Here is a 24,123-nt window from a genome sequence, read left to right as displayed (position 1 = left end):
CTTTTGGAAGAGAAAAATAAAAGACCAAAAAATTAAGGGTTCCTTTATTGTGCCTTTAGCTTCTGAGTCCAGCAATTCATTCTTATGTGCTAAAGGACTTCTGTGTTTATGAGACATTATTATTTAATGTAGGCCTATTTTAAATTGTAATTTTTTTCATTAAGTTGCCTCATTTTACTGATTAAGACCAGTTTATAACCTAGCTTAGACTGTGCTCCTTGAGTAATAACTATTTTTCTTTTAAAATATTCCTTAATAACCTCTCATCCATTTTAAATGTTATTCTAAGTCAGAGGAGCCTTCCTGTTGTTAACAGATCTGTCCTCCTGATGCTGAGTGATGTCAGAGGATGCAGGACTGCCAGGCCCTCCGTGCACTTTGCTTCAAAAATCTCCGCAGAGGACACAAACAACATCGACTAGGAGACGGTGACTTCTCAGCCTCCGTGCTCTTGAGGCTGATCTGAAACAGACAAAAAAGAAACATGGGTCATCGGCCCCAAAGCTTTCTAGCAAACTCCTTAAAGGAGTCTTGCTGGTAAAAGAGGATTGAGGGTGTGGAGAAGTGGGGCAGTCAAGGCAGGGGGGTGATGGCCAGGATATCTGTGTCAGCACTGTCCCCATACGCCAGGCACTGCACTGGGCCCCTTGCCTGGGCCACCTCCCTCCCTTTCCCCCACCCCTCCCAGCATTAAGAAGTAAGGATAATTATCCCCATTTGGCAGGTGGAAACTGAGGCTCAGAGCAATGAAACAACTTAGTGCTGCAGAGGTGGCCTGTGGCAGAGTCAGAAGCTGTCCCAGGTCTGTCTGGTTCCCAAGCCCAAGGTCATAACCTCTCGGCACCGGTGGTCCCTGACAATATCCTCATGCAAAGAAGGAGGCCTTCCCAATTGTGCTCTTCAGATCACTTTCCCCTCTATTGTTTCATCTTCCATCACCATTACTCTCAGTAATGATCACCATGAACCCCTTTATCAGATGAGATGACTGAGGCCCAGAGAAGGGGAGGGAGTTGCCCTCTGTGTCCATGGCAGAGCGAGAGCTAGACCTGGGTTTTTGGCTTCAAGGTCTGGAGTTATTTCCTTTTCCTCCTGCACCACCTGTGGCTTCCCTGTGGTTGGCTGCACAGCCAGCCCTGACCTGGTGGCCCTGGACCAGAGAGGGCACTACAGAGACAGCCATGGCTGGTCGGGCATCTCACGGGCATCCTGTATCCCGTCAGTCTCTCATCCTTCTTCCCTTCTGGCAGTTCCAGCTGTTCTTTGGATGCTGGACTGACCCAGAGATAAAGAAATGATGATTCCCCTCACCAACCCCCAAAGACACTGAGAAAGTTCTAGAGGCTGATGGCAAGCTATCAGATGAAAGGTCATGGGTGTGATAAGCTTCGGGAGACCTGAATCCTGGTCTTAAATTGCTTATTAATTGTCTTTGTGACCTAGGCCAAGGCCCTTCCTTTCTCTGGGCCTCAGCTTACCATCTTTATAACAAAAAGATTTCCATTCGAGATCATCAAAGCCACTTCCCTGTGATCCTCTGTGATGGAGAACTATGGTTTGGGAATCCAACTCAGTGACAGTATAGCCGGACTCACCGATTAATTTTGTTATTCATTTATCTGTCTGTTCACTTTTTTTCACGAAGAACCTACTGAGTACCTACTATGTGCAATATATTAATGGAAAGTATTAGTAGAATAAGTGCTGTAACAAATCATTTTAAAATCTCAGTGGTTTTGTTTTTAATAATTTGTGTTTATTATATAAAATATATTTATTATAAAAATTATTTCATAATTAACACAATAGCATTTTATTTCTCACTCATATTACTGTCTGTCAGGGGCTGTAGGAGGACATTACTCCATACTGTCATTCAAATACCCAGGTTTTTTCCATCTTCTGGCTCTGTCCTCGTCCGGGTCCATCCAGGCAGCTGATATAGAGAGAGGGTGTGGAGGATGGCACAGGAGGTTTCTAGGGGTCAGACCTGGAAGCCATATTCCCCTGCCAGGATTTAGTCACATGACCCCACCAAATTGCAAAGGGGGCTGGGAAATGTAGTCCAGCTGAATCCCTGGGAGGAAAAGGGAAAAAAATGGGGTTTGGGGAGCACATAGCACAGAGCAGCACTGTGTACAAGCATAGCAAAGACACCTTCAGACCCCAATGTGAACTTGGGCAAAGGAGCCTGGGACAAGCTGGTCCAGATGGAGACCTGGCTGGCAGGTCCAGCATCAGCATCCTGCAGGAGCCTATGCACTTGGCCCTGTTGTCAGCCCAGGGCACGCTGCCTAATGAAGCATTTCCCCAGTCCCATCACATTCCCTTGCCTACATCTCAGAGGCAAGAGGAATGGCTGAACAAGCCCTGCCTTTCTCTGGCCTCAGTGTCTCCCATCCATGAATTGGGAAGAAAACTGACCGACACTGGCTCTCCGGAGAATCAATCAGAGAAGCATCAGGTGTCTTCAAAGGGCCACAGAACAGCCTTCCCAATCCTTCTTATTAATAGTAGAACCACAACAGTATCAATAATGAAACACAAATTAATAATAAATAAACTAATGATAAATAATACATATGTCATGAATAATACATTAATACTACAAGGATTTTGAGCATTTATTGCCTCTGACAGAGGGGAATTCGATTAGCTGGCTGGAGAACACAGAGGGGGAATATTTCAGAAGAGTCTGGGAGGTTGGGGCAGGGGTTGGACACCTGAAAGTGGCAGGCACGTCTCCCTGCAGAGGTGTAAAATGTTTGATGTCTTTGGTGACCCAGAACTGACCTGGCCTTCTGCTGGGGGATGTGGGAACCAGGAGTCTGAGGGTGGGGGCTTCGTGTCTAGATGTCTTTCCATGGTTCAAATTAGAGTGGAAATCCGTAACCCAATAAGGCAAAAACACAAAGAAACCTTCCAGCCCCAACAGAATTTGATGTTATTGCTAAGGCGAGGCCAGCTGAAGATATCTGTAGCATTTATTTGTTCATCTGTAGACTCATTCATCCATGCATTCATCCATTCATTCATTCAATAAATATGTCTTCAGTACCAACGGCATGGCCAGCATGCAGTTACTGAGTCATGTTTTTGGCACTCCAGGAGCTCATCGTTCACAGTGTTGGGAGACAGACTGGCAAAATGAAGGGTCACCCCATGCAACGTGTTAGGGTTATTTTAGATGCCATGAGAGGGGCACTTAACCATGATTTGGGGGTTCTGGGTGCAAGGTAGGTGAAGTCAGGGTGTATGTTGGGCAGCCTCTAAATTAAGTGATGTCTAAACTAAGACCTAAAGGGTATATCAAAGCGATGGGGGTAAAGTGATGGTAGGTGTTCCAGGCAAAAGGATGGCAGGTGCCAGGACCCAGTAGCCAGACAAGGCATATTTAAGGAGCTCTAAGGAATCCAGGATGACTGAGGCTCAGCATGGAAAAGGCAGAGGGACAAGAGGCAGGCCATGAGTGTGGGGGAAGGGGTTTGGACTTCATCCCAAAGGCAGTGAGGAGACAAAGGAGGATTTGGACCCGAGATGTGACATAAGTACGCAGGGCTGCAGCCCAATCCACACTGCTCCAGGGCTACACGGTTCACCGAGCCCCGTCCCATGCAGTGCTCATGTGTTGGTTCATTCATTACTTCATGCATGCAGCACACAGGCTGAGCACCCACCACGTGCCAAATATCCCACAGGGATAAATGCCAGGCCCCTGACCTTAAGAAGCTCCCAGCCTGATTGTAGAGACATACACAAAGAACCGTATGTTATATTACAAAGCAATGTGGACCGGGTATGATTGAGATGTTTACAGGGGGCTGTGTGCTTGTAAGAGAGAGTGTCAGATTCATGGAAGTCAAGGAGGGGGTGATTGTGGCATTGAACCTGGAAGGACGTGTCCAAATTTCCCTAGGTGAACTCAGAGCAAAAGGGCATTCCAGGAAGAGGAAATGGCACAGGCAAAAAGAAGAACCTGAGGATATGTGGGAGGGCTGGTGGATGGGTAGCACAAACGCAGTGAGAGACTGATTGAGTCGGAGGGCTGAGAGAGACCAGATCATTAGGGGCCCAGCTGTCCATGACAGAGGCTGAACTTGATCCTCAACTGGAAGGCAATGGGGTGGGGAAATTGCACGGCATTAACCAGAGAGGTGGCCTCATCATATTTGCATTTCAGAAATATCACTGTGACTCCGATGTTGTGGGTGGATTGGAGGGGCAAAGCCTGAGGCTTGGGAACAGCAAGGTGGCTGTGCAGGGTCCTGATGGGGATTTTAAGGGCCCGAACCAAGGCAGGGTTGGTGCAGGGCAGTCACAGTTCTGAGAGCTACTGGAGAGGAAGAATTGATCCATGTTAGAGACGGATGAGCTATTAACCTCCCTTCTTTGCTCAGACATTTTCTTTTCTTCAAAGGCCCCCCTCTATCTTCTGCCCCACCTCTTGCCCCCATTTCTGCTAACAAGGAGGTGATGGCTGGGAGCACCTGTTAGCCCAGCATGGAAGGGTGTATTTCACAGAACCCTCTATACCTGCCTGAAAGATATGGTTGCAGTAATTGGTTGTTGTAATAATATTTATTATTGTAGTAAGTACATGGTGCGGGGTGCCCAGGGCGGCTGTCATACCACGCTATGGTATTTATCTTCATGAGATGGGGTGACCTCTTTTCTTCCTGAGTGGTGGTGCATGGTGCTCCTGTTATCACGTGGAGATAAATCCGAGCCCCACAGAAAGGGGAGGGTGGCGTGAGGAATTTACGTGACCCTGACTCCCATGGTCCACTCCGGCAGGTGGAACAAAGCTGGTGGAGCTGCTGCCACCACCTGACTGTCTGTCTGCCCCAGGTCAAGTCTCGGTGTGGTCCAAGCTGGTTCTCCCAGGGAAGAGGGGTCCTTGAGTTCTCTGCACCACTTCTACACTCTCAGACACAGAAGAGGGTGAGACACTGTCCCTGTCCTCAGGGAGCTCCCAGTCTGGTGGCAGAAACAGCCCTGCCCTCTGATAGAAAGACGGTGGTCCACTGCTTTTGATTCTTCTCTAGTTACTTTGTATCAACAAGTGATAACTTGGGTGACAAAAGATAGGCACTTCTGGGCTAAGGGAACTGTCCAGAGCTGGGTTCAGATGTCAGGGATGTGATGGGACAAATTTATCCATCCAGCCTCAGGTCTCTCACAGTCCCAGAAAGGGTCTCAGACACACCTCCCTGGCCTCCCTGGGATCCTCTGCTGTCTTTGAACTTGAAAATGGCCCCAACCACAGTCATTCTGCTGCTCCCTTGTGGAAGTGCTGTGTCTTGCTGGTCTAACCTGGTGTGTGATCCCACTACACCCCAAGCAAGACCTGAATCACTTTGCTGTACAGCAGAAATTAACACAACATTGTAAATCAACTATACTTCAAAAAACAAAACAAAACAAAACAGAATCAAAGGACCTGCTTGCCAAGCCTGGTTCCGTGTGATCACGAGGAAGTCATTCTGTATCTCTGAGCCTCAGTCTCCTCACCTCTAAAATGGGGACACTATCCCCCAGGGTTGCAGTGGTGATCAATGAGATAATAATAAGAGATAGACTTCAAAAGTTGCCAAACACTGACCACATGTTCATTTGCTCATTTTTTCGTTCATTTAATACATATTTATTTTTAAAAAATATTTATTTATTTATTGGCTGCATCGGGTCTTAGTTGCGGTGCGTAGGCTCTGTAGTTGTGGCGTGCAGGCTCCAGAACACACGAGCTCAGTAGTTGCGGCACGCAGGCTTAGTTGCCCTGCAGCATGTGGGATCTTAGTTCCCTGACCAGGGATCGAACCAGCATCTCCTGCATTGCAAGATGGATTCTTAACCACTGGATCACCAGGAAAGTCCCTAATACATATTTATTGAGCTATTATTAAGTGCCAGGACCTGTTCTAATTTCTAAGAGATAAAGTAGTGATTAAAAGCCACAAACTCAAGGACTTCTGGCTATGGTGAGATAAACAGCCTCCCTTTATCTTCCATTAATTCAACTATGAGACCTGGACAGAATGTATGGACACCTATTTGAAAAGTCTGATATGTAAATACTAGCAGGCAGTTTGGGGAAGAACATCAGAATTAAAAGAACTACTAAAAGAATTGATATAAATAAGACCCAGAGTCTCACAAAGTAATACTTAAAATGTTCAAGATACAAACTAAAATCACATGACATACAAAGAACCAGGAAAATCTCAACTCACAAGGGGAAAGACAATCAATAGACTCCAATGAGGAGATTGACACCTATGCTGGGATTATCTAACAAGGACTTTAAAGTAACAAAAATACTTGAACAAACAATCACAAATCGTCTTGAAAAAAATAATAAAATAGAAAGACTCAGCAAAGAAATAAAGGCTATAAAGAAGAACCAAATGGAAATTTTAGAAATGAAAAATACAATAAATGAAACTTAAAAACTGACTGGATTGACTCAGTAGCAGAATAGAGAGGACAGGAAAGAGTCAGTGAACTTGAAATAGATCAATAGAAATTATCCAATCTGAACAACAGGAAAAAGAAAAAGGTTGAAACACTCACGTGTATTCACACACAAAGTCTCTGCTCTCATGGAGCTTGCAACCCAGTTGGGTATGGGAGTGGGGGGGAGATATATCAGCAGACAATAAACAAATAAACATGTATCAGGCAGTAATAGATATTTTAAAAAGAATAAAGCAGGATAAAGAGTTAGAGAATCACTATGATGTTGTTTTATATAGATAGGATAATTAGAAAAGGTCTCTCCACAGCAGAGGCATTTGAGCAGAGAAAGAATTGAGGACTTGAGCCAATTCAAGTGGGTGTCTGGGGAGAGATTGTTTGGGAGGTGGGAGCAGCTGGTGCAAAGGCCCTGAGGTGGAGATGTGTTCAGAGTATTCAGGGATCAGCAGGGTTCATTGTGTGTGGGTAGAGTAAATGAGGGAGAGGGTGAAGGGAGATGAAATCAGAGGGATGGGCAGGGACAAAGGTGAGTGTGGGTGGACCATCTAGGAGGCAGGACAAGAGACTAGCAGTAAACGGCGGCTGGGCTCAGGGAGGTGGCGTAGAGTTCAATTCTGGATTTATTCTGTAGACCCTGCGGGCCTTGCTGGTGTTCCCCGAACTGGGGAGAAGGAGGGGGACACATCACTTCAGTTTTGGACCTGTTCACTTGGGAGGCCAAAGGACATCCGAGGGGTTCATCAAGCAGTAACGTGGTGCTCTACGTTAGGGGTTCCTAACCCACCTGCTACAAGCTACCTGGTTACCTCTGCTGGTGGGGAGGCTACCGGGACCCCAGCTCAGCCCAGTGTTCGCAGGAGAAGCAGGACATCATTCCGATGCAGCAGCAGCGCCTCTGTGCCCTGATTCTGAGCCTCGCAGCTCTGGCAGTCACCCTGCTCGTGTGAACGCCCGCCTTCCTGCCCCAGGGCCCTGCTGGTTGAGCCAGTGCCGCTGTCCATGGATTCCGCAGCCTGTGGTCTTTGCTCTGCCCCTGTGCTGTCTGCTGACTCACTCCTTAGGTCCCTCTGTCCTACCATCCTTGGTACTCACCGCCCAGTGGTGACTTCCTCTGTTGGACGGAGTTCTGCCTGACCTCTGTGAGAAGCCTTAGAGGACACTCTGCAGGAATACCAACATCGACCCAAGCAGATGTGATCAAAGAGGCAGGTTCGCAAGGCACCTGGGGTCACGGCGGCCCTGAGCTTGGGCTGCGCCACAGGGAAGAGGTGCTTCTGAGAAGGCCCTCCTGGGAACACCACCCACTCTAACTATAGAACAGCCTAGAGGATGGGCAGAATTAATGTGTTTCTTTATTCAACACATGCTCGGATCTGGGCACTGTTCTAGGCACACAAGTAACATGGCAAACAGAAAGAGTTAGTGGCCTTGTGCACTGAGAATGTACAATGAACACATCGTTACAAATCATTTTCAGTGTCCTAAGTGATAGGAAGGGAGGGGTATTTGGGGAACTGTGATAACCTGGGGAGGCCAGGATACTTTTCTTGAGGAAGTGAGATTTCCATGAATCCCTGAAGGATGAACAGAGTTACACAAGCAAAGCATAAGGGCTTGAGAAAGAGGGGACAGCCTGTGCTGGGGCCCAGAGGGGAGACTGAGGCTACACACGAGGAAGAGCAGAACACAGCAGGACCTGGATAGGGGGTGAGAGCCAAGCCTGGGCCGGATCACCCCAGAGAGCATCTGCGCCTCTTTCTGCGGAGCAATGAGAAGTTCTGAAGGCCCTTACGAAGGCCATGGCATGCCTTTTAGAGAAAGCTCTCTGGCTGCTGGTGGAAGATGATTGAAGGGCATCCATGGGTGCAGGAAGCCCAAGACAAATCCTAATCTCACAAGTTACATCCTTAAGTCGCACCATCATCTACCGAACACCCACGAGGAGGCAAGTACCAGGGCAGCATTTACTCTCACTAATCCTTATAGTGGGGACGGACTGTTATCCTTACCTCCTGATTGAAATAGGCGAAGAGGTCTAGTGGCTTAGCCATGGTGGACCATGGTGGGAGTGTAACTATGGTGACCAACTTGTTTTGGTTTGCCAGGGACTTTCTAGTTTTAACACTGAAAGCACCTGTTCCAGGAAGCCCCTGGGTCCCAGGGGAGACTGAGACACCTGGTCACCCTAGTATAACTCATGCCTCTTTGCACTACCTGTAGCCCTCCCATGGAAACCCTCTCTGACTCCCGGCTAGCCTGGGGCCAGACATGAGCCAGCCCTCTAGAAACATCCTCCCTGAGCTGGAAAAAGGGAAAGGAGTGATGCTGGGATATTGCAAAGAGAGTCTCCAGGTAGAGAAACTATGTCATCACCACATTGGGAGGGTGCCTGGTTCCTAAATATTGCCTGCCATTTTGCTAAAGGTATCTTTTTTTTTTTTTTGGTACGCGGGCCTCTCACTGTTGTGGCCTTTCCCGTTGCACGCGCAGGCTCAGCGGCTATGGCTCACGAGCCCAGCTGTTCCACGGCATGTGGGATTTTCCCAGACAGGGAAACGAACCCGTGTTCCTTGTATCGGCAGGCAGACGCTCAACCACTGCGCCACCAGGGAAGCCCGGCTAAAGGTATCTTTACAGGAGTGGTGTAACTGCTGTCAGCGATAGAGGGGGAGAGTGATGGCCCCATTCCGGGTAATGAACTGCTTAGTTAAGGTGAACCCGTTTCCACTCCTGATCCAGCTTCTTGTTAGGGTGCTTGGTGGGGGCGGGGGGAGGGCTTACGCATCGACGCTGATTGGTGGCAAATTTAATGCCGAGAAAGAGTTCCATCTTTAGCTGGTGGCTGATTCATTGACAGGTTCGCTTCTCGGAGAAATGGCGTTGAGTTGTATAGGCAACGATGGCGTCAGGATTCAGGCTCAGTTAACATCTGACATGGGGTTGATCAGAGCTGGAAGACCCCGAAAATGCAGTTCACCCCTCATTTTGCCGATGTGAAAACTGAGGCCCAGAGAGAGGGGCAACCCGCCTGAGCTGGTTGGCAGCACAGCTGAGCCCACAACTCACGTTTCTTGTGCTCTTTCGACTGGATTCACTGCCTCCTGGCTGGTGGATGAGCCCGTCTCTCCCCACCCCTGCCTGCTCAGCGGCCCCTTCTCACCAGCCCAGGGGCTTGATTCAGGGATCCTGGCAGCACGGGGCTTTTTGGATCTCCTCCCTTTGGTTTTCTGTCCTCTGCTTTGCAGAGGATTCCTGGTGGGTGTTCTGGCTCTGATCCCGGTCCAGACGGGATGTCTGGCTGAGCTGGACATTTCTGAATCTCCTACTCCTTGACCAGCTTCCAATGTCAGACCCCACTCTTCCCACTTCCATCCCAGGACCGTCCTTCCTCAACTGGACAGTGGGGACTGGGGGACGAGGGAGCATGGGGATGCCTCACCCTGCTCAGGGGTGCCCCCTTGTGGGCAGGGCTCGTGATGAACAAACTCCTAGAACGTGCTTCACCATGTTGGACCCTGTGATTGTTCCCACGTCTACGTTACACATGGGGAAACGGAGTCCCGTGGAGGCCACATAACTTGCCCAGGTCAAGACTGAGTGGTGGGGCTAGTAACTTGAACCAGATAACTGACTTCAGATTTGTTGGAAGCATGTGGGTGGGAGAAGCAAGGAAAGTGAGGGGGAGGGTATTTTCAGAGAAAGAACCAACACGGAATCTTCGGAAGATGATGGGATTTTGTGAAAAAGGAGCTGGAGGAATGTTAGACCTAGAGGAGAACTTTCCCTGTGTTTCTCTTTTGCAAAAAACTCCTTGGCCATGAACTCTTGTTATCCCCTCTCCCGTGTGTCTGTTTCTGGGAAGGTGAGTTCTCACCTGTGATCCAGGTGTTGACTAGGGCTGATGCAATCCTTGCCTGGTACATAAGTCAGAAAATCACCCTGCCACCTGCTTCTCCCTCCCTCCCCCGGCCAGTGATCCTACCTCCAAACCCAAGACTTAGAGCCCATGCATTGCCTGAGGCTTCTCCTGGCCTTGGGTAGGAAAGGTCCAGGGATCCCACAGTTCACTGTGAGGCTCTCGAGCCTGGAGGGAGTGGGGTCTCCCCTCTGCCCCCATCCCTCGCTGGGACCTGATCTCACCCCGGACCTCTGTGTCTGCAGTCTCCCTCTCTCCATCATCACCTACCCCATCTGAGAGCCAGGCCTCTGATGAAGATACATTCAATGCAGCGGCCAATGGCGGGCAACCCCCCGAATCCTCACATGACCTCAGCAAGTCCCGTGACTCTGCTGCGGCGGTAGCAAACGTGGTGGACAGCTTGGCCTCGCTCGAACTCGGACAGATCTGGGTTCAGATCCCGGCTTTGCTGCTTACACGGCAGCAGTACTGAGCCAGGCCCTTCACCCCCATGAACTGCTGTTCCTCCTTTGTGACAGAAATATTCACAGGGTGACATGAGCACTGAGACCGCCCGCGCAGAAGAAAGCTCAAAAAAGCATCACTCATATTCTCATTTTAATACTCTACTGATATTAATGAAACTCCCATCCCAGAAGGAGAGGCAGATGTGCAAACAGACAATTACACTCCAGCGTGACATATGCAGTAATCGCAGCGTCTTACCAGGAAGACACGCGCAGGCTGTTCCAAGAGCCGATGGAAAAATGCGAGTGAAAGTTCTGGGAGAAACTGGAAAGCGCCATGTGCCCAGGGAAGGAGGTTTTAGTCCTTAACGCTGAGGCCTCCTGCCTGCTCTGCGGCCCGGCACGCCCCCTCCGCCCCTCCCAGGGGAGCTGAGAAGAGGAGACAGCTCCGCTCGGAGCGATTCGCCCCCATCCCCCTCCCTCTGTGACTTCAAGGACCTCGGGAATGAGACACACAGTCACTTTCCGAGAGAGGTGTTTCCTAGTGTTTGTTCCAAAGGACTCTAGCAGGGTGGGAGCTAGGAAGTGGCAGATGAGGCTCAGGGTCCTGCAGCGGGAGTGAGTGCCTCCTTAAGCCTGGCACCCTAGGCATCTCGCTTGCCCCACCCTCGTGCTGGCCCTGGTTCTAATCCTACAATGGGCTCCAGAGTGTACAAGGTTACAAAAAAGTTTCCCACCACCGCCCAAGTTTGGAGAATCACAAGCACTCCAGCTTCAGGGCCTTTGCACGTGTGGCGTCTTCCATGTGGAATTCTCTCCCTCTAGAGTCACACATGGCTCACACTTTCCTTTATTCTGGCCCTTTCAAGGGAGCCTCCTGGGTCGTGCCCTGTCCACAGCAGCCCCTCCCCCATTACTCTCCCTTGCTTTACGCTGATTTGCTTTTCTTCATTACACTTATCACCACCTGACATATTTCTCATCATTTGTTCCTTTGATTATCGTCTCCTCTGCTGGACCATCGTCTGCCAAGAGCAGGACCTGCCTGTTTTCACTGTTGTATCCCTGGTGCCTGGAACAGTACCTGGTACCGAATAGATTCTCAATAATTTTTACGGAAGAAGGCAAGACAGATAGAAGGAAGGAGAGAAAGTTTTGAGACATTTTGAAGGGAAGGACCATGTTTAATTTTGTTTAAACCAAAATTTCTCACACTTAGTTGATAATGGAAATCTTGTTGCCTGATACGTCTATTAGCGGCTCATTCTCTAAACAAGCAGAATATGCTGTCTTAAGGGGTCAGAAACACCCCCATGCCCCCACCTTTTAATTCTCCTCTTCCGGTATCCCAAGGACCTCCTCTCTCTGCTATGCGGTGGGCTTTCTCTGCTCTCACCCAGGCCTGCCCCTGTGAAGCCTGTGCCCCAGACACCTGCTACACCTGTTGGCGCTCCCAGCACGACCACCAGTCACCAGAGTTTCCACCACTTCCTCCAGTGCCCACCAGGCTCACACCTGTGATTCCCTCAGGGCTCGCCAAGAAACGGTGACCCTGCAAGCTGGCATCCCGCCCTGGCCCGCCTCACATACATGCACCATCTGCACCCGCCTTGGGCTGGCTGGAAGATTTATACATCTGAAAATGTGTCCTTTCCATCGCCTTCTGGTGGGAGGGGCCGTTCTCTGTTCTTGAGCTCCTCAGCCATCTGGACGGTTGATGCTCATCTTAGCTGTAGCTCCAAAGGTGAGACATGCATCCCAGCCCTGCTGGCAAGGTGGGCGGCGGCAGGGGGGTCATCCCAAGGCTGGGAACTGTAGCAGAGGGGATCAGGTCCTGGTCTCCTGCCATGGTCCCCCAGCAACACACTCCCATCCTTCCCAGGGCTGGATGGGAAATGTTTGCTGGCCCATTCTCACCTCTCCCATCCTTAGCGGTGTGTAGCGTGGTGGTCATAACTGAACCAGAAGGTCTGGGTTTGAATCCCAGCTCTGCCACTTATAGCTGTGTGACCTTGGCAGGTTACTTTGCCTCTCTGTTTCCCCATGGAAAGTCGGAATAATACTAGTTCCTTTCTCTTAGGATTGTTGTGAAAATTAAGCGAGTCAGTGTGTATTAAGCACGGAGCCCAGTGTGTGGCACAGTGGGCGCCGTGGAAGTGTGAGCCGTTATTACTATTTCACACTTGACTTGGCTTTCCCCAGCGTCCCCCCTCCCATTGGGGTTCATCCCCCTGCAGGTGGCCTCCTTGTTTGTCATGGGTTGGCACTGGCTGGGCTTGGGGACTTCTCGGATCATCCAGCCTGGGCCAGGTTTCCCCTCTCCCCTCCCCCAGTCCCTCACCGTAATCCTACCATTACCCTCGCCAGCTTAGTGTGATCGTGTTGTGAATCTGTCCCTCCACTGTACGCTCCTGGAGGGCAGGGCCATGCTCAAGCCATCCCGCTTCCTGCCCGGGGCCTGCTCAGAGCAGGTGGGAGCACACTCTGGGGCAGAGTGAATGAGGAGAGGAGGGGGCAGAAGATGGGTCCTTCCTTCTGCTTAGCTTGATCACTGCTCCCACGGGCCATGTGTCTTCTGTGGGGCTCCCTGCGAGCCTGACCTTCGGTCTAAGTTAGAGGCCCCCTGGGGGTGAGCCCCGGGTTTACCCCCTTACCCTGGGTATTGGGACCTGAAGCCTTGGACCGCACAGGTCAAGTCTGCCTCGAGCTTCCAAATTGCTCCCCTCTAGGTTGATTCTTTTTTCTTTCTTTCTTCTTTTTCCGTAGCGTGTTGTAACCATTAAGCTCCAGGCAGGGGTCAGACACCTGGGCTCCATCTGCTTAGGTTGCCTGCACAACTGAAATCCCCCAATCCATTCTGGCTAGTTTTCTCATTAAGACAATCAGACTGGATTGATTACATTAGATCAATGGCTGGACATCAGCCAGCAGGAAGCCAATCCAATGAGCCTGGACGATCAGCCCAAGAATGAGGTCCCTCATGGAGCTGCAGTGGGCACCACGCCCTGAGGATGGGGCTCTGGGAGGCAGAGGGGGTGGGTCAGAGGACTCAGCAGGCTGGACTTCGGTGTGAAGGCATCAGTGTCGCCCGGGGTGTATCTGGCAGGAGAAGAGCCCCAGCTCCTGGGAGCTGGGCAGGGATTCCGGGGACAGCTGGTGGTGAGAAGCATCATCTGTGCTTGCAGACAATTGAGACTCCTTCCCAGGCAGTCAGCCTGTTATCACCGCCCCCCCCCCGCAACCACCATCACCACCGCCATGGCCCAGGGTTGGAACTGCATCTCCTTTGGGGCGTCAGGGTGTGCTTGATGGGAGATTTGGAGGTTCAGGAAGCAAACACCAGTTTCCCAGTTCTCTCTTCCCTTCTCACCAGGAGTCATTGTATGAGGCTGGGAATGGAGGGGGATGGGTGCCTAGAACACCATATCCCGATGTTCCAGGGACCCTGGCTGCATGAGGTGCTGGTGGGGTTTAAGGGATGGCTGAGCACCCGTATTCAAATACGGCTGGAAGCACTAGCGTAAATGCATCTCAGCATGTACGTTTCCTACAAAGCTTAGGCACATTGCGACTTTCTAAAAGCGGGCATGGAGGTGCAGTGTTGGACCGCAGACCCGTTTCTCTGGGGTATCTTGTAGAAATACATTGAGGCACTTCCTCCAGGTGCCAACCGGTCCTACTTTCATGGGACAGTTCATCCCAAGAAGAAGTGTTTTCAGGATTGGAGGGATCCATGGGAGCCAGGAAGTTTCTCAGAAAGGGAGGCATCAATGAGAAGGTAGAAGAGGGTGATGAGCTCCACTCAGGCCCGCCATCACCATTCACATAGACCACAGTGCGAACAGCGCCCCCTACAGTTCTGCCGGCTCCTTCCCCCACCCCACCTGTCAGCCCAGCCCTCCAGATCAGCTCATGCCCTCACCACCCCATCTCCTTTCTTCCATAGGCTACCTGACTGTCAACATTGAGCCTCTCCCACCCGTGGTGGCTGGTGATGCTGTGACCTTGAAGTGTAACTTCAAGACAGATGGCCGCATGCGTGAGATCGTGTGGTACCGGGTAAGTCACCCCCACTATCCCCTCTGTACCTATGGCCAGGGCTGAGGTTAGCGTCCCCAGAGCCTCTCTGGGGATCCTCGCGGGTTTGGCTATATACTGAGCCCTAACCAGCCCTGAGCTGTCCTGTGCTCTCTGCTAGGTCCCCATCCTCTGCTGAACCCCTCCTGGAAGATCCTTTTGCCCAGGTATCTATTTCTCTTCTGCCCTCAGTATCTATCTCGTGCTGACGTCTTTTGTGTCCCTAACATGCCCTTATGTTCAGGAAACCCCAACAGTACCTAGTATTGGTTACTAAGAATGCTGCAGGCCCTGATTCCAGTGTAACTAAAGAGAACCGAAGGGTGGAATTTGGGGCATGAGGATTTGGGTAATGTTTTTCGCAGGGGAGAGAGAAGAGGACAGCTCCCTGCCTTCTTAAAAATCAAATTACAGACATAGTCTGCCTTCTAATCCGATTACACCTAGGACTAGTCCACATGTCTGGCACCCCAAGGTCTAAGGAGGTCTGAGATGGGATGTTGATAAAGATGAGCAGATGCCCACCTGCCCGAGGCCCAGGTGTTGGCAACAGGAGAACCAGCTTTGGGTCATGGAAACAAGTGTTGGCCTTTTTAGCCACCGATAGACATTTCTATGTGTCTGGACTGGGCATCCCAGCCTGGCCTCCCTTTGCCACAAGGGAGTCGGGGCTGGCTGGGCTCAGGAGAAGGTCCAGTTGGCATTGACTTTCTTGCAATGCCTCACTCAGGTTTGCACAGAGCCAGGTACTGCCATCTGGGGTACGGGTTAGGCGGAGAGTTGCTCTTCCATGAGCTACAACAGGGGGTGGCAAAATGTTTCGGTGAGGCCCAGATAGTAAATATTTTCCTCTCTGGGGACCATATGGTCTCTGTCGCAACTACCCAGCTCTGTTATAGTGTGAAAACAGCCACAGACAGCGTGCCGATGGAAGGGCATGGCGGGGTTCCCATAAAATTTTATTCAAGGACACTTGAATTTCATGTAATTTTCACGTGTCACAAAATCTACTTCTCCTTTTTAATTTTCTCAACCACTGAAAAAGGTAAAAAAAAATGTTCTTGGCTCATGGGTCATACAAAAACAGGCTGTGGGCTGACTTGGTCCACCAGCCTTAGTTTGCCGGCCCCCGATCTAAAACCAACACTTCCCTAGGCTTTGTAAGTTGTGTTGCCCTTTCTTCAAGTGAAACCAATGGGTGACACAGTCAAGTGTAACTGCTCTGGAAGGAGCGTGGAAGTAGGGGGTGGGGAGTGGGGAGAGGAGGGGGAAGGTGGGGGGTTGGGTGGGCGCAGTTGGTGATGAGGCATCTAGAACTGGTTCCTTTGCTCCTTCAAGCTATTGCCACACCCACGGTGCAGTGCCAGGAAACCCAATGTTAGAGGATCCTGCTGGGGGCCACTCACCATTCAATGCCTTGACTCGGAGCTGGGCTCCCTCCTTGCTCTTGGTCCAGTCTTGCTTTGAGCCGTCCTGTAGTTACTGTTCCTTTCTTGGCCTTTGAGTCATCATTTGCTGGTCATTGCTATTTTGCTGGGTGCGGTGACCTGGGCTCCTTTTAACCCACATCATTGTTCCCCATCTTAGCATCGTAGCCCCTCCTACTTAGAATCGCCTCCGACAGTTGGATCCCCACAGGGCCCCGGCTTTAGAAGAGGTTTCCATCCTGGATAAATCAATGGGCCTAGAGAAAGTCAAGACATATGTTAAATAGTGCCATGAACTGAATCACTAAGAGGTGTGTGTACATGATACGGGAACTGCTTGGCTGACACACGCTGTGAGCATCTCATTAGCACCTGGCAGAGGACTGGGATAAATTAACTCCAGCTCACTGCTGAGGATGGTACTGCATCTCTTCCTCAGCCTTGAGTGAGGGGTAGTGAGAGACCTGCTGAGAGAAATACAGAGAACCGATGGGAACAGTTAATAGGAGTGAAGGTGGGAGGGAGCTTGAAAACAGGAAAATACCAATAGGCATCTCATTGCCTTCCCATCCTTTGAAGCAACTATCTTCACTCTTGTTTGAAATCAAATGTTCCCGCATCAGTAGTGAAAATCTCCCTGCAGAAGTAGCTACCAGGGCTGGGGCAACAGCAGTGCCAGACCGAGGTGTAGGAAACCAAGAGCAGGCTTCCACATGGCTCACGTCTGTGTTCTCTGAAGACCAGGGACGTGGCTGGGGCAGGACGAGATGCCTAGCTTCCAGTGCAGACAGATTCCCCTTCCCCTTCTCTGCCCCAGAGCCGAGCACCCTCGTTCACTGCCCCCCCCCATCTCCATCCTGGCCTGCGATCACATTGATCGCTTTGAGAACCAGTTAAGTCTCTTACGGGTGTCAGGCCCTGCATATCAGGCTACGGTAGGCTGCACTAATTACTTTATTTTATTTCATTTTACATCCTTTGACTGAGAGCGTCTGGAATGAGGGTGGTGGTGGGGATGCAGATGTATGCAAATCACATGCAAATTGCCCACAGGAGCCAAATACTTGGGCCCTTTTGATTCTGTAGCTGGACTGAGGAAGTGGGCTCAGCCGACTTGGTACTCTCCCTGGGACCAGGAGAGCCCTGCATGCCCTGTCTATGATGGTGAGGACGGGGCAGAGGACGGAAGCAAATTCCAGGGAAATGGCTCCATGCTGTCAGTTCTCTCTTTGCCTGCTGCCACTCTGGCCTTCTGACACCTATCACCTCTTTTCCCAAGGAGCCAGCTGAACGGAGAGATAAGAGCTTACCGAGACGGGGGCTCCAGGAGCCAAAGCCAGGGCAGGGCTTCTAGAGGGTGTGGGAGAAGCAGCAGTGGAAACCCCAGTTTCCTTCCCCAGCTGGATCCCCCCCAGACAAGCCCCCACAGCTTTATCCCCCCCATCTCTGTCTTCCCCCAGCTGCCCACCCTCCCAAACAGGGAGCTGCCGAGCGTTGTTTGTTTTCTGTACGTGTGGTTGCTTCCCTCCCAGCTTCCTTTGCCCATCCTTCATGAAAGAGCTTACAGAGCCCGGCTTGGAAGGAAATGAATAGATTACACAGGTCCAGCCGGGGCTGTGTCTCCAATCCCTTTAGCAGGGAAAAGCAGGGCATTGTGAGGAGGCTGCCTCTGCCCACTCAGCCCAGTGGGCACAAAATGACCCAAAACATGTGTCAAGCCCAGCAGCCTCCCCTCTGGTCCTAAAGACATTATCTTACCAATGGGGTCATCCTAAGCTTTCAGAAGCAAGTGGATTGGATTCTTTGGGTAAATTGGGGGAGCTGATGGAATTGTGTGAAGCAAAAGGGATCACCCCCTCGGGGTTAACAAGAACACTGTCTCATCATTTGGGAAGGTCTTGGCCTATGGACCCCTTGGGGATGGGGTAGGTGGGCAGGGAAATAGGAGGAAGTGGCCAGGGCCTGCACCTTGGACACCTTGCCCCATGGTCAGGCCAAATTATAGAAAAAGATGACAAAATTCTAGAATAGACTCAAGAAAGTGGACATGATCAGAGCCCCTGGGTCTGTGCCGACCAATATGGTAACCGCTTGTCACATGTAGCTATTTAAATTTAATGAAATCAAATTAAATTAGAAATTTGTTTCCTCAGTCAGACTTGCCACATAGGATTAGTGGCTACCATATTGGACAGAGCAGGTATAGAATATTTCCATCATCACATAAAGTTCTATTGGACAGCCTGCTGTAAATATTTGAAAAATAATTTTATGGCCCCTCCTTGGAATGTACTGTACTTTCCTGGCAAGGGACTGAAAGTGACTGCTCACTGAGCCAGCTTTCTAGGCAAATTCACTGCAAAGTGAATTTCAGAAAAATGAATTTTATTTGTTGTGTAACCTGCCATCATTGGATTGCGGGGAATGGGGGGTTGGAAGAGGGCTTATCATTCTCAAAAGATTTCTTTGAAAACATAGAGAAGATGTCAAGAAAGTTTTCAGGCCCCTGAGGTGCTGGTATCTTAGTCATCTATCAAAGTCCTATTCAACTTAAGGATGCTTCACAGCCTTTTCACCATCTCCCACGTTTTCTTCACTGTTGCATGGGTTCCCCTCCCAGATTTGAGTTTCCCAGGCTTCTTCAGAGCTCAGGCACATACCTTTCCTTTTTCCCTAGAAAATATACAGCAGCTAATAGAGTAGGGATGCAATTCCACGCTTGGCCAGTAGGAGGCAGTCGCCTAACAACCAAACTATTCTAGCATTAAGGTTGGGACCTGGTTATAGAAAACGAATGATAAATAATATCCTCTACTTAATTATTTCTATCCATTTACACCTAAATTTGGGGACTCATTCAGTAATTCTGCTAATACTAATCTGAGTGACTAATATTATTGATGTTACCTTACTCTGTGCCGGCCACTGGATTAAGGGCTATACATACATGGCTGCATTTCATTTTCATGCTGGCACTGAGGTTGGTAGTATCATTAAGCCTGTTTTTCAGATGAAGACACTGAGGCCATCCAAAAAGACTGTGTCAGCTCATGTTGCCTTCCCTGACTTCTGCAGAAAGTTCTAGATGCTTCCTCCTACATGATTCCTCTTTGAGGGTCTATACTCCAGCTCTTACCTCATTATGTCAAAATATCTGTCTGCCCACTGGGCCGTGAGCACCTCAAGCACAAAGGCCACGTCTTTTCCCCATTATATCAACAACACCTAGCGGAGAGTCATCTCAGTAAATATTTGTTACATGAACAAATGTTAGAGGTGGAAATGCACACGCACGTTTTGACAGACCATGCCAGGTAGCCCACTGCCATTTCAGGTGGACATCTGTGTCTAGCTGATCGTATCTGTCTGCCTGGGGAGTGAGTGTGAGTCCTTGTGTACTCAGGGAGCTTTGTGGAGTATGGAAAAAGAGGAACATTTCTTATTAGGGAACGCTGTCTAAACTCATTTACTTGGAGGTCACCTGCCCAACAGGCAAAGCCAAAGGTCTGTTTATATCATAGAAATCCATTAAACAGCCACAGAGGATCCTGGGAATTTAACTTTTCACAGCAGTTTTTATCATCTTTCCTTTGTCTCCTCTCTTTCCTTCACAATTGGTTCCCAAGAGCTGCGCTGGGCTCAGGTTACAAGGCCACAGAAAAGAGCCACAGAGCAAGGCAGAGAGAGAAGGAGATCTACAAAGAGTGATAACTTCAGAGCCCCTTATCTCGCCTCTTTCACGTTGTGGGGAACGTGTGCCTGAGTGTTTGTTTAATGGTGGAGATTCCTCCTCCACGATGCTGCCTGGCCTGGGGCGAGCTCCCGCCCTAGGGCTCTGCTGGTTGCCTGGGCAGTGAGGGTTTATGGCTGCTCTGAACCATTAGAGAAAGGATTAAGCCTGGAGGCTGGGAAGGGTAAGGTAGGGAGAGAGGACTTCAGCGTCAGAATACCTGCATACCTGTTCAGGGCATGTGGCTTCAGGCAGTGACATAATCTTTCTGTTTTAGAAACCTCATCTGAAATTGGGCATGAAACCACCTACATTGTAGGCATAAATGAGATAATGTCTGCAACCAAACAAGCCCAGTGCCACTGCAATCCTTTTATTCCGCTCAACAAAAACTCATGATGGGACCTGTTGAACGAATGGCAGCCACCGTCCTCTCATGTCTCTTGGTAACAAGGGATCCCAGAGAGGGAAGTTATAGAACCAGAGTGGAATGTGTTGTGGGAGGATCACCAAAATAGGATTCCTTGAGATCCAGCCTACCACCTGCCTTGCCGACACAGACAGGCAGAGATAATACTTAAAGCGTGTACCCTCTTTGCCGCTATGTGGTTCTGCTGGTGAACTCACTGGATTTGATTCTTGGAAGGTCATCACACAGCTAAGCCCTTTCAATGGATCTTAGCTCCCCCTGAAGCCAGAAGCTATTTCAAAATGGCTTTACTGGCACGGGCCCTCTCTTAGCCTCAGTCCTTCAAAATGTTTTGTTGTCTGAAACAAAATGGAAAATGATGATCCTAAAGGGACATTACAGTCTAATGATATCATAAGGGCAAGAAGACAGGTACAGTCTTGGTGATGAGTAGAGGCTAGGGCCCAAGTCCCGGAGAACTGGGCTGCATCACTCCTTTGGCCCCTCTGGCTTGGAGCCCATCCTGGCAGCCTTTGGCTTGGAGGGGCCCCTGGCTTGGAGCCCATCCTGGCAGCCTTTCAACCTGGCTGCTCCTTGCTACCCCCTTCACAGGTCTTACAGCTCCAAGATATGGAGGAGGAAGGGATAAAGGAAGACAAGAAGCCTTCTTCACTGAGCCAGGGCTACGCTGGCTGAGATGCCTTATCCAGCTCTCCATTCTTGCCCCTAGCCTCACAAAGGAGCAGGCTTTCCCTGATGGGAAATGTCCCATACCTAATTTTATCACACCAGTCACATAAGAGGAAAGAGAAAGTACCAGCGAGAAGGCCCACCAAAGGACAGCTGATTGTACAATAAATGTAGTGCCACATAAGGAGGAGACAAGCATCTTTCTGAGTCTAGTTCCATTGCAATCTTTGTATTCCACCCTCAACCATAGATTGTATCCATCCCATGTCAGACAGCTCCTCCTTCTGGGGGTGGAGTGATGGGAGCAGCTTTAAGCTCCCTCTAGAGGTCAGAGTGTGAATTGCAACTATTGCATACCCAATTCTTGGTTTTTAATGGACGTTTGGTTGCAAAGAGGCAGGAGTTGCCCACTCTAACTGCTCCTTAGAATTTCCAGAGGGACTTGTAAACACATACTGATAGCTGAGCCTCACCCTACAGTTATTGAATCAGCATCCCCTGGGTTGGAGCCTCAGGGTCTTTGTACGTTTAACACGTTCCCTCAGGTGATTATAATGTTCTGCTCAGGCAGGGACCGAGTCCTGGTGTTTGGGAAACTGTTAGAGGGAGCTGCTCCATTCACCCATTCAACATTAATTCCGCACGTGGGTACTGAGTCAGATGGTTCTAGGCACTGGGGGGCGCATCAAGGAACAAGCGAACAAGATCCTGAGCTCATGTGGGGGAGTTGGCGGGGGTGGGGTGGGCGAGAAGTTAAAAAGATAAACAAGCAAGAAAATACCGGATAATGATAAGGGCACATACAATTATAATAGAATGATGGGATGGAAAGGGATTCGATGGTCAGGAAAAGACTCTCATTTAAGCTGAGACCTCAAAGGCAACAAGGACCCCGCCATGCCAAAGTGGGGAGACGGAGTATTCTGGGCAAAGGAAAGAGCACATGCAAAGGACCTATGTTGGGAGCAAGCTTTGCATGTTCAAAGAACAGAAAGAGAGCCCACTGCATGGCTGGAATGAAGTGAACGGGGGAGAGTTAAGAGATGAGGTGAGACAGATGAGCGGGACCATTCATGCCAGACTTTGAGCTCCAGAGAACTGGGTCTGGAGTGATTCTAAGGGCAGCAGGAAACTTTGGAGGGCTTTAAGCAGGGAAGTAACAGGATATGGTTAACTTTACTTAAAGGTCACTTCTGGGTGAATGGACCATGGGAGGCAAGACTGGAAGCAGGGTTATTAGAACAGTTCAGGCAGGAGGTGGCAGTGCCTTTGGTGAGTACCAGGAGGGCAGTGGTGGAGATGATAGGAGGGCAAAGAACTTCTGCTGTGACTTGCAGGTAGAGTCCCAAGGACTTGCTGACATGTGCAGGGGGGTGGGGGGAAAGGGAAGATTCGGGATGGCTCCTGGCTTTCGAGCTTTCGCAGCTAGATGTGAGGGATGGCGCTGTTTCCTGAAACTGGGAGGGTAGGCGGAGGAGAAGGATGGAAGGAGTTCTTTATCAGCCATGGTACGTTCCAAGTGCTTCTAAGACATAGAGATGGAGCGGTCAAAGCAGCAGGGGAAGCTAAATCTGGGATCCTGGGGAGAGGTCAGGACAGGAGATTTACCCTTGAGGGTCATCCAGGTGTGGATAGATCTAAAGCCATGGGCCTGGATGAGATGATGCCCCCAGGGAGGGCGCAACAGAAGAGCACCCAGTGTGGACCCTGGGCACTCAAGATTTAGAGACAGGAAAGTAAATCAGTGAAGAGATGGAGAAGTAGCAGCCAGCAAGATATAAAGAAAGCTGGCAGAGTGGGGTGCCCAGATCCCGAAGGAAGGAAGTAATCCAAGAAAGAGAATAGTCAGCTGCCTCCAGTGTTGCAGTGGGAGGACTTAAAAGAACCGAGGAATGTCCTGGACCAAAGCAGCCCCCTCAGAGTTAGTGGGGGCAGAAGCCTGGCTTCAGTGGGCCGAGGGAAGTGCTAAGACCAGCTGTGGAATAGCCTTGAGGTTTTGAGTATTAAAAGGATTTGACCTTGAACTTCTGGACAAACCTTGCAGATAACATAAAGACACCATTGCTTCTGTTTGGCCCATCTCCGTTTGCATGTCGTTCATAAGCTACCAAGGACATTATCTATTCCACGCTTGCCCCGTCTTGCAATCCGCAACTGATGGCAGCATCACCCTCCTATTCAAGGATGTGGAAGAGTTTAGGGGAGTCTAGGGTGATTCAGCAATGCACTTGGTATTTGGAGGAAACATCCCAGCTCTAATCATCCAGTTAACTCAGTGGCCTGTGGATGACAGCCATTCACATAACCCTGCTCAGTACAAGGTACATGAGGCTGGAGATGCAAAGAAGGACCCTCTTCCCTCCAGGGGAGAGCTTCCAAGTCCAGGTGTCATTAAATTGTAAAGATCTGTTTCCTCATCTAGCCAATGGGCTTGATTGGCTCCCCATAAGCATCTCCCAGGGGTTTGTGTGAAACAAAGGAGATGCCTACAGAAAAGCCATTTCCCTCACCCTCAGTGCAGGAGGAATAGGCTTCACTCATGTCCCTTTATCCTCTTTTCCGCCTGGCCACGTCTTACTCATTCCCTCCTCTGTGTAGCCTTCTGACCTCGCTCATCAGGCAGAGCTCAGAGATCCTCCAGCGTATGTTCCCTCCGCATTTGTACATTCTTCGATCAGTGAGGTATCGCCTGGTGTTTTAGTCCTTCTTGTCTTTGCGTCTGTGGCTGAGGGTTATTTATCTGCTTCTCCCATGTGTGCCGTGGTACCCACAGGCCCTGGACCAGAGTCTTCATGTGGCATCTCTGGATCCCTAGGGTGGGGGTGGATAGGCTTCTGGAGGTGCTTGGATCCCCAGAAAGTATGCCCAGTATGTTGCGTACATTTTTTTAGTGGAAAGGGACCGAATGTTCTCAAAAGGGTCTGTGACACCCCCTAAAAGTTTCAACCATA

General features: G+C 50.0%; 1 protein-coding gene across 1 annotated transcript in view; it reads left to right on the top strand.

The window, feature by feature from the left end:
- The window catches only part of IGSF21 (immunoglobin superfamily member 21), a gene marked incomplete at its 5' end in the record, with an annotated part of 244,551 nt that overhangs the window by 91,783 nt on the left and 128,645 nt on the right, over positions 1 to 24,123 (top strand). Inside the window, one exon of the mRNA XM_082657755.1 lies at positions 14,786 to 14,898. Coding sequence (XP_082513881.1) covers positions 14,786 to 14,898 — 113 coding nt within the window. The remainder of the gene's footprint in view (positions 1 to 14,785; positions 14,899 to 24,123) is intronic.

This window comes from Grampus griseus (assembly GCF_964374135.1).
Source record: "Grampus griseus genome assembly, chromosome: 1".
NCBI classification, from domain to species: domain Eukaryota; kingdom Metazoa; phylum Chordata; class Mammalia; order Artiodactyla; family Delphinidae; genus Grampus; species Grampus griseus.
Note: the sequence above shows the minus strand (reverse complement) of the source record. Positions and strands in the feature narration are given on the sequence as shown.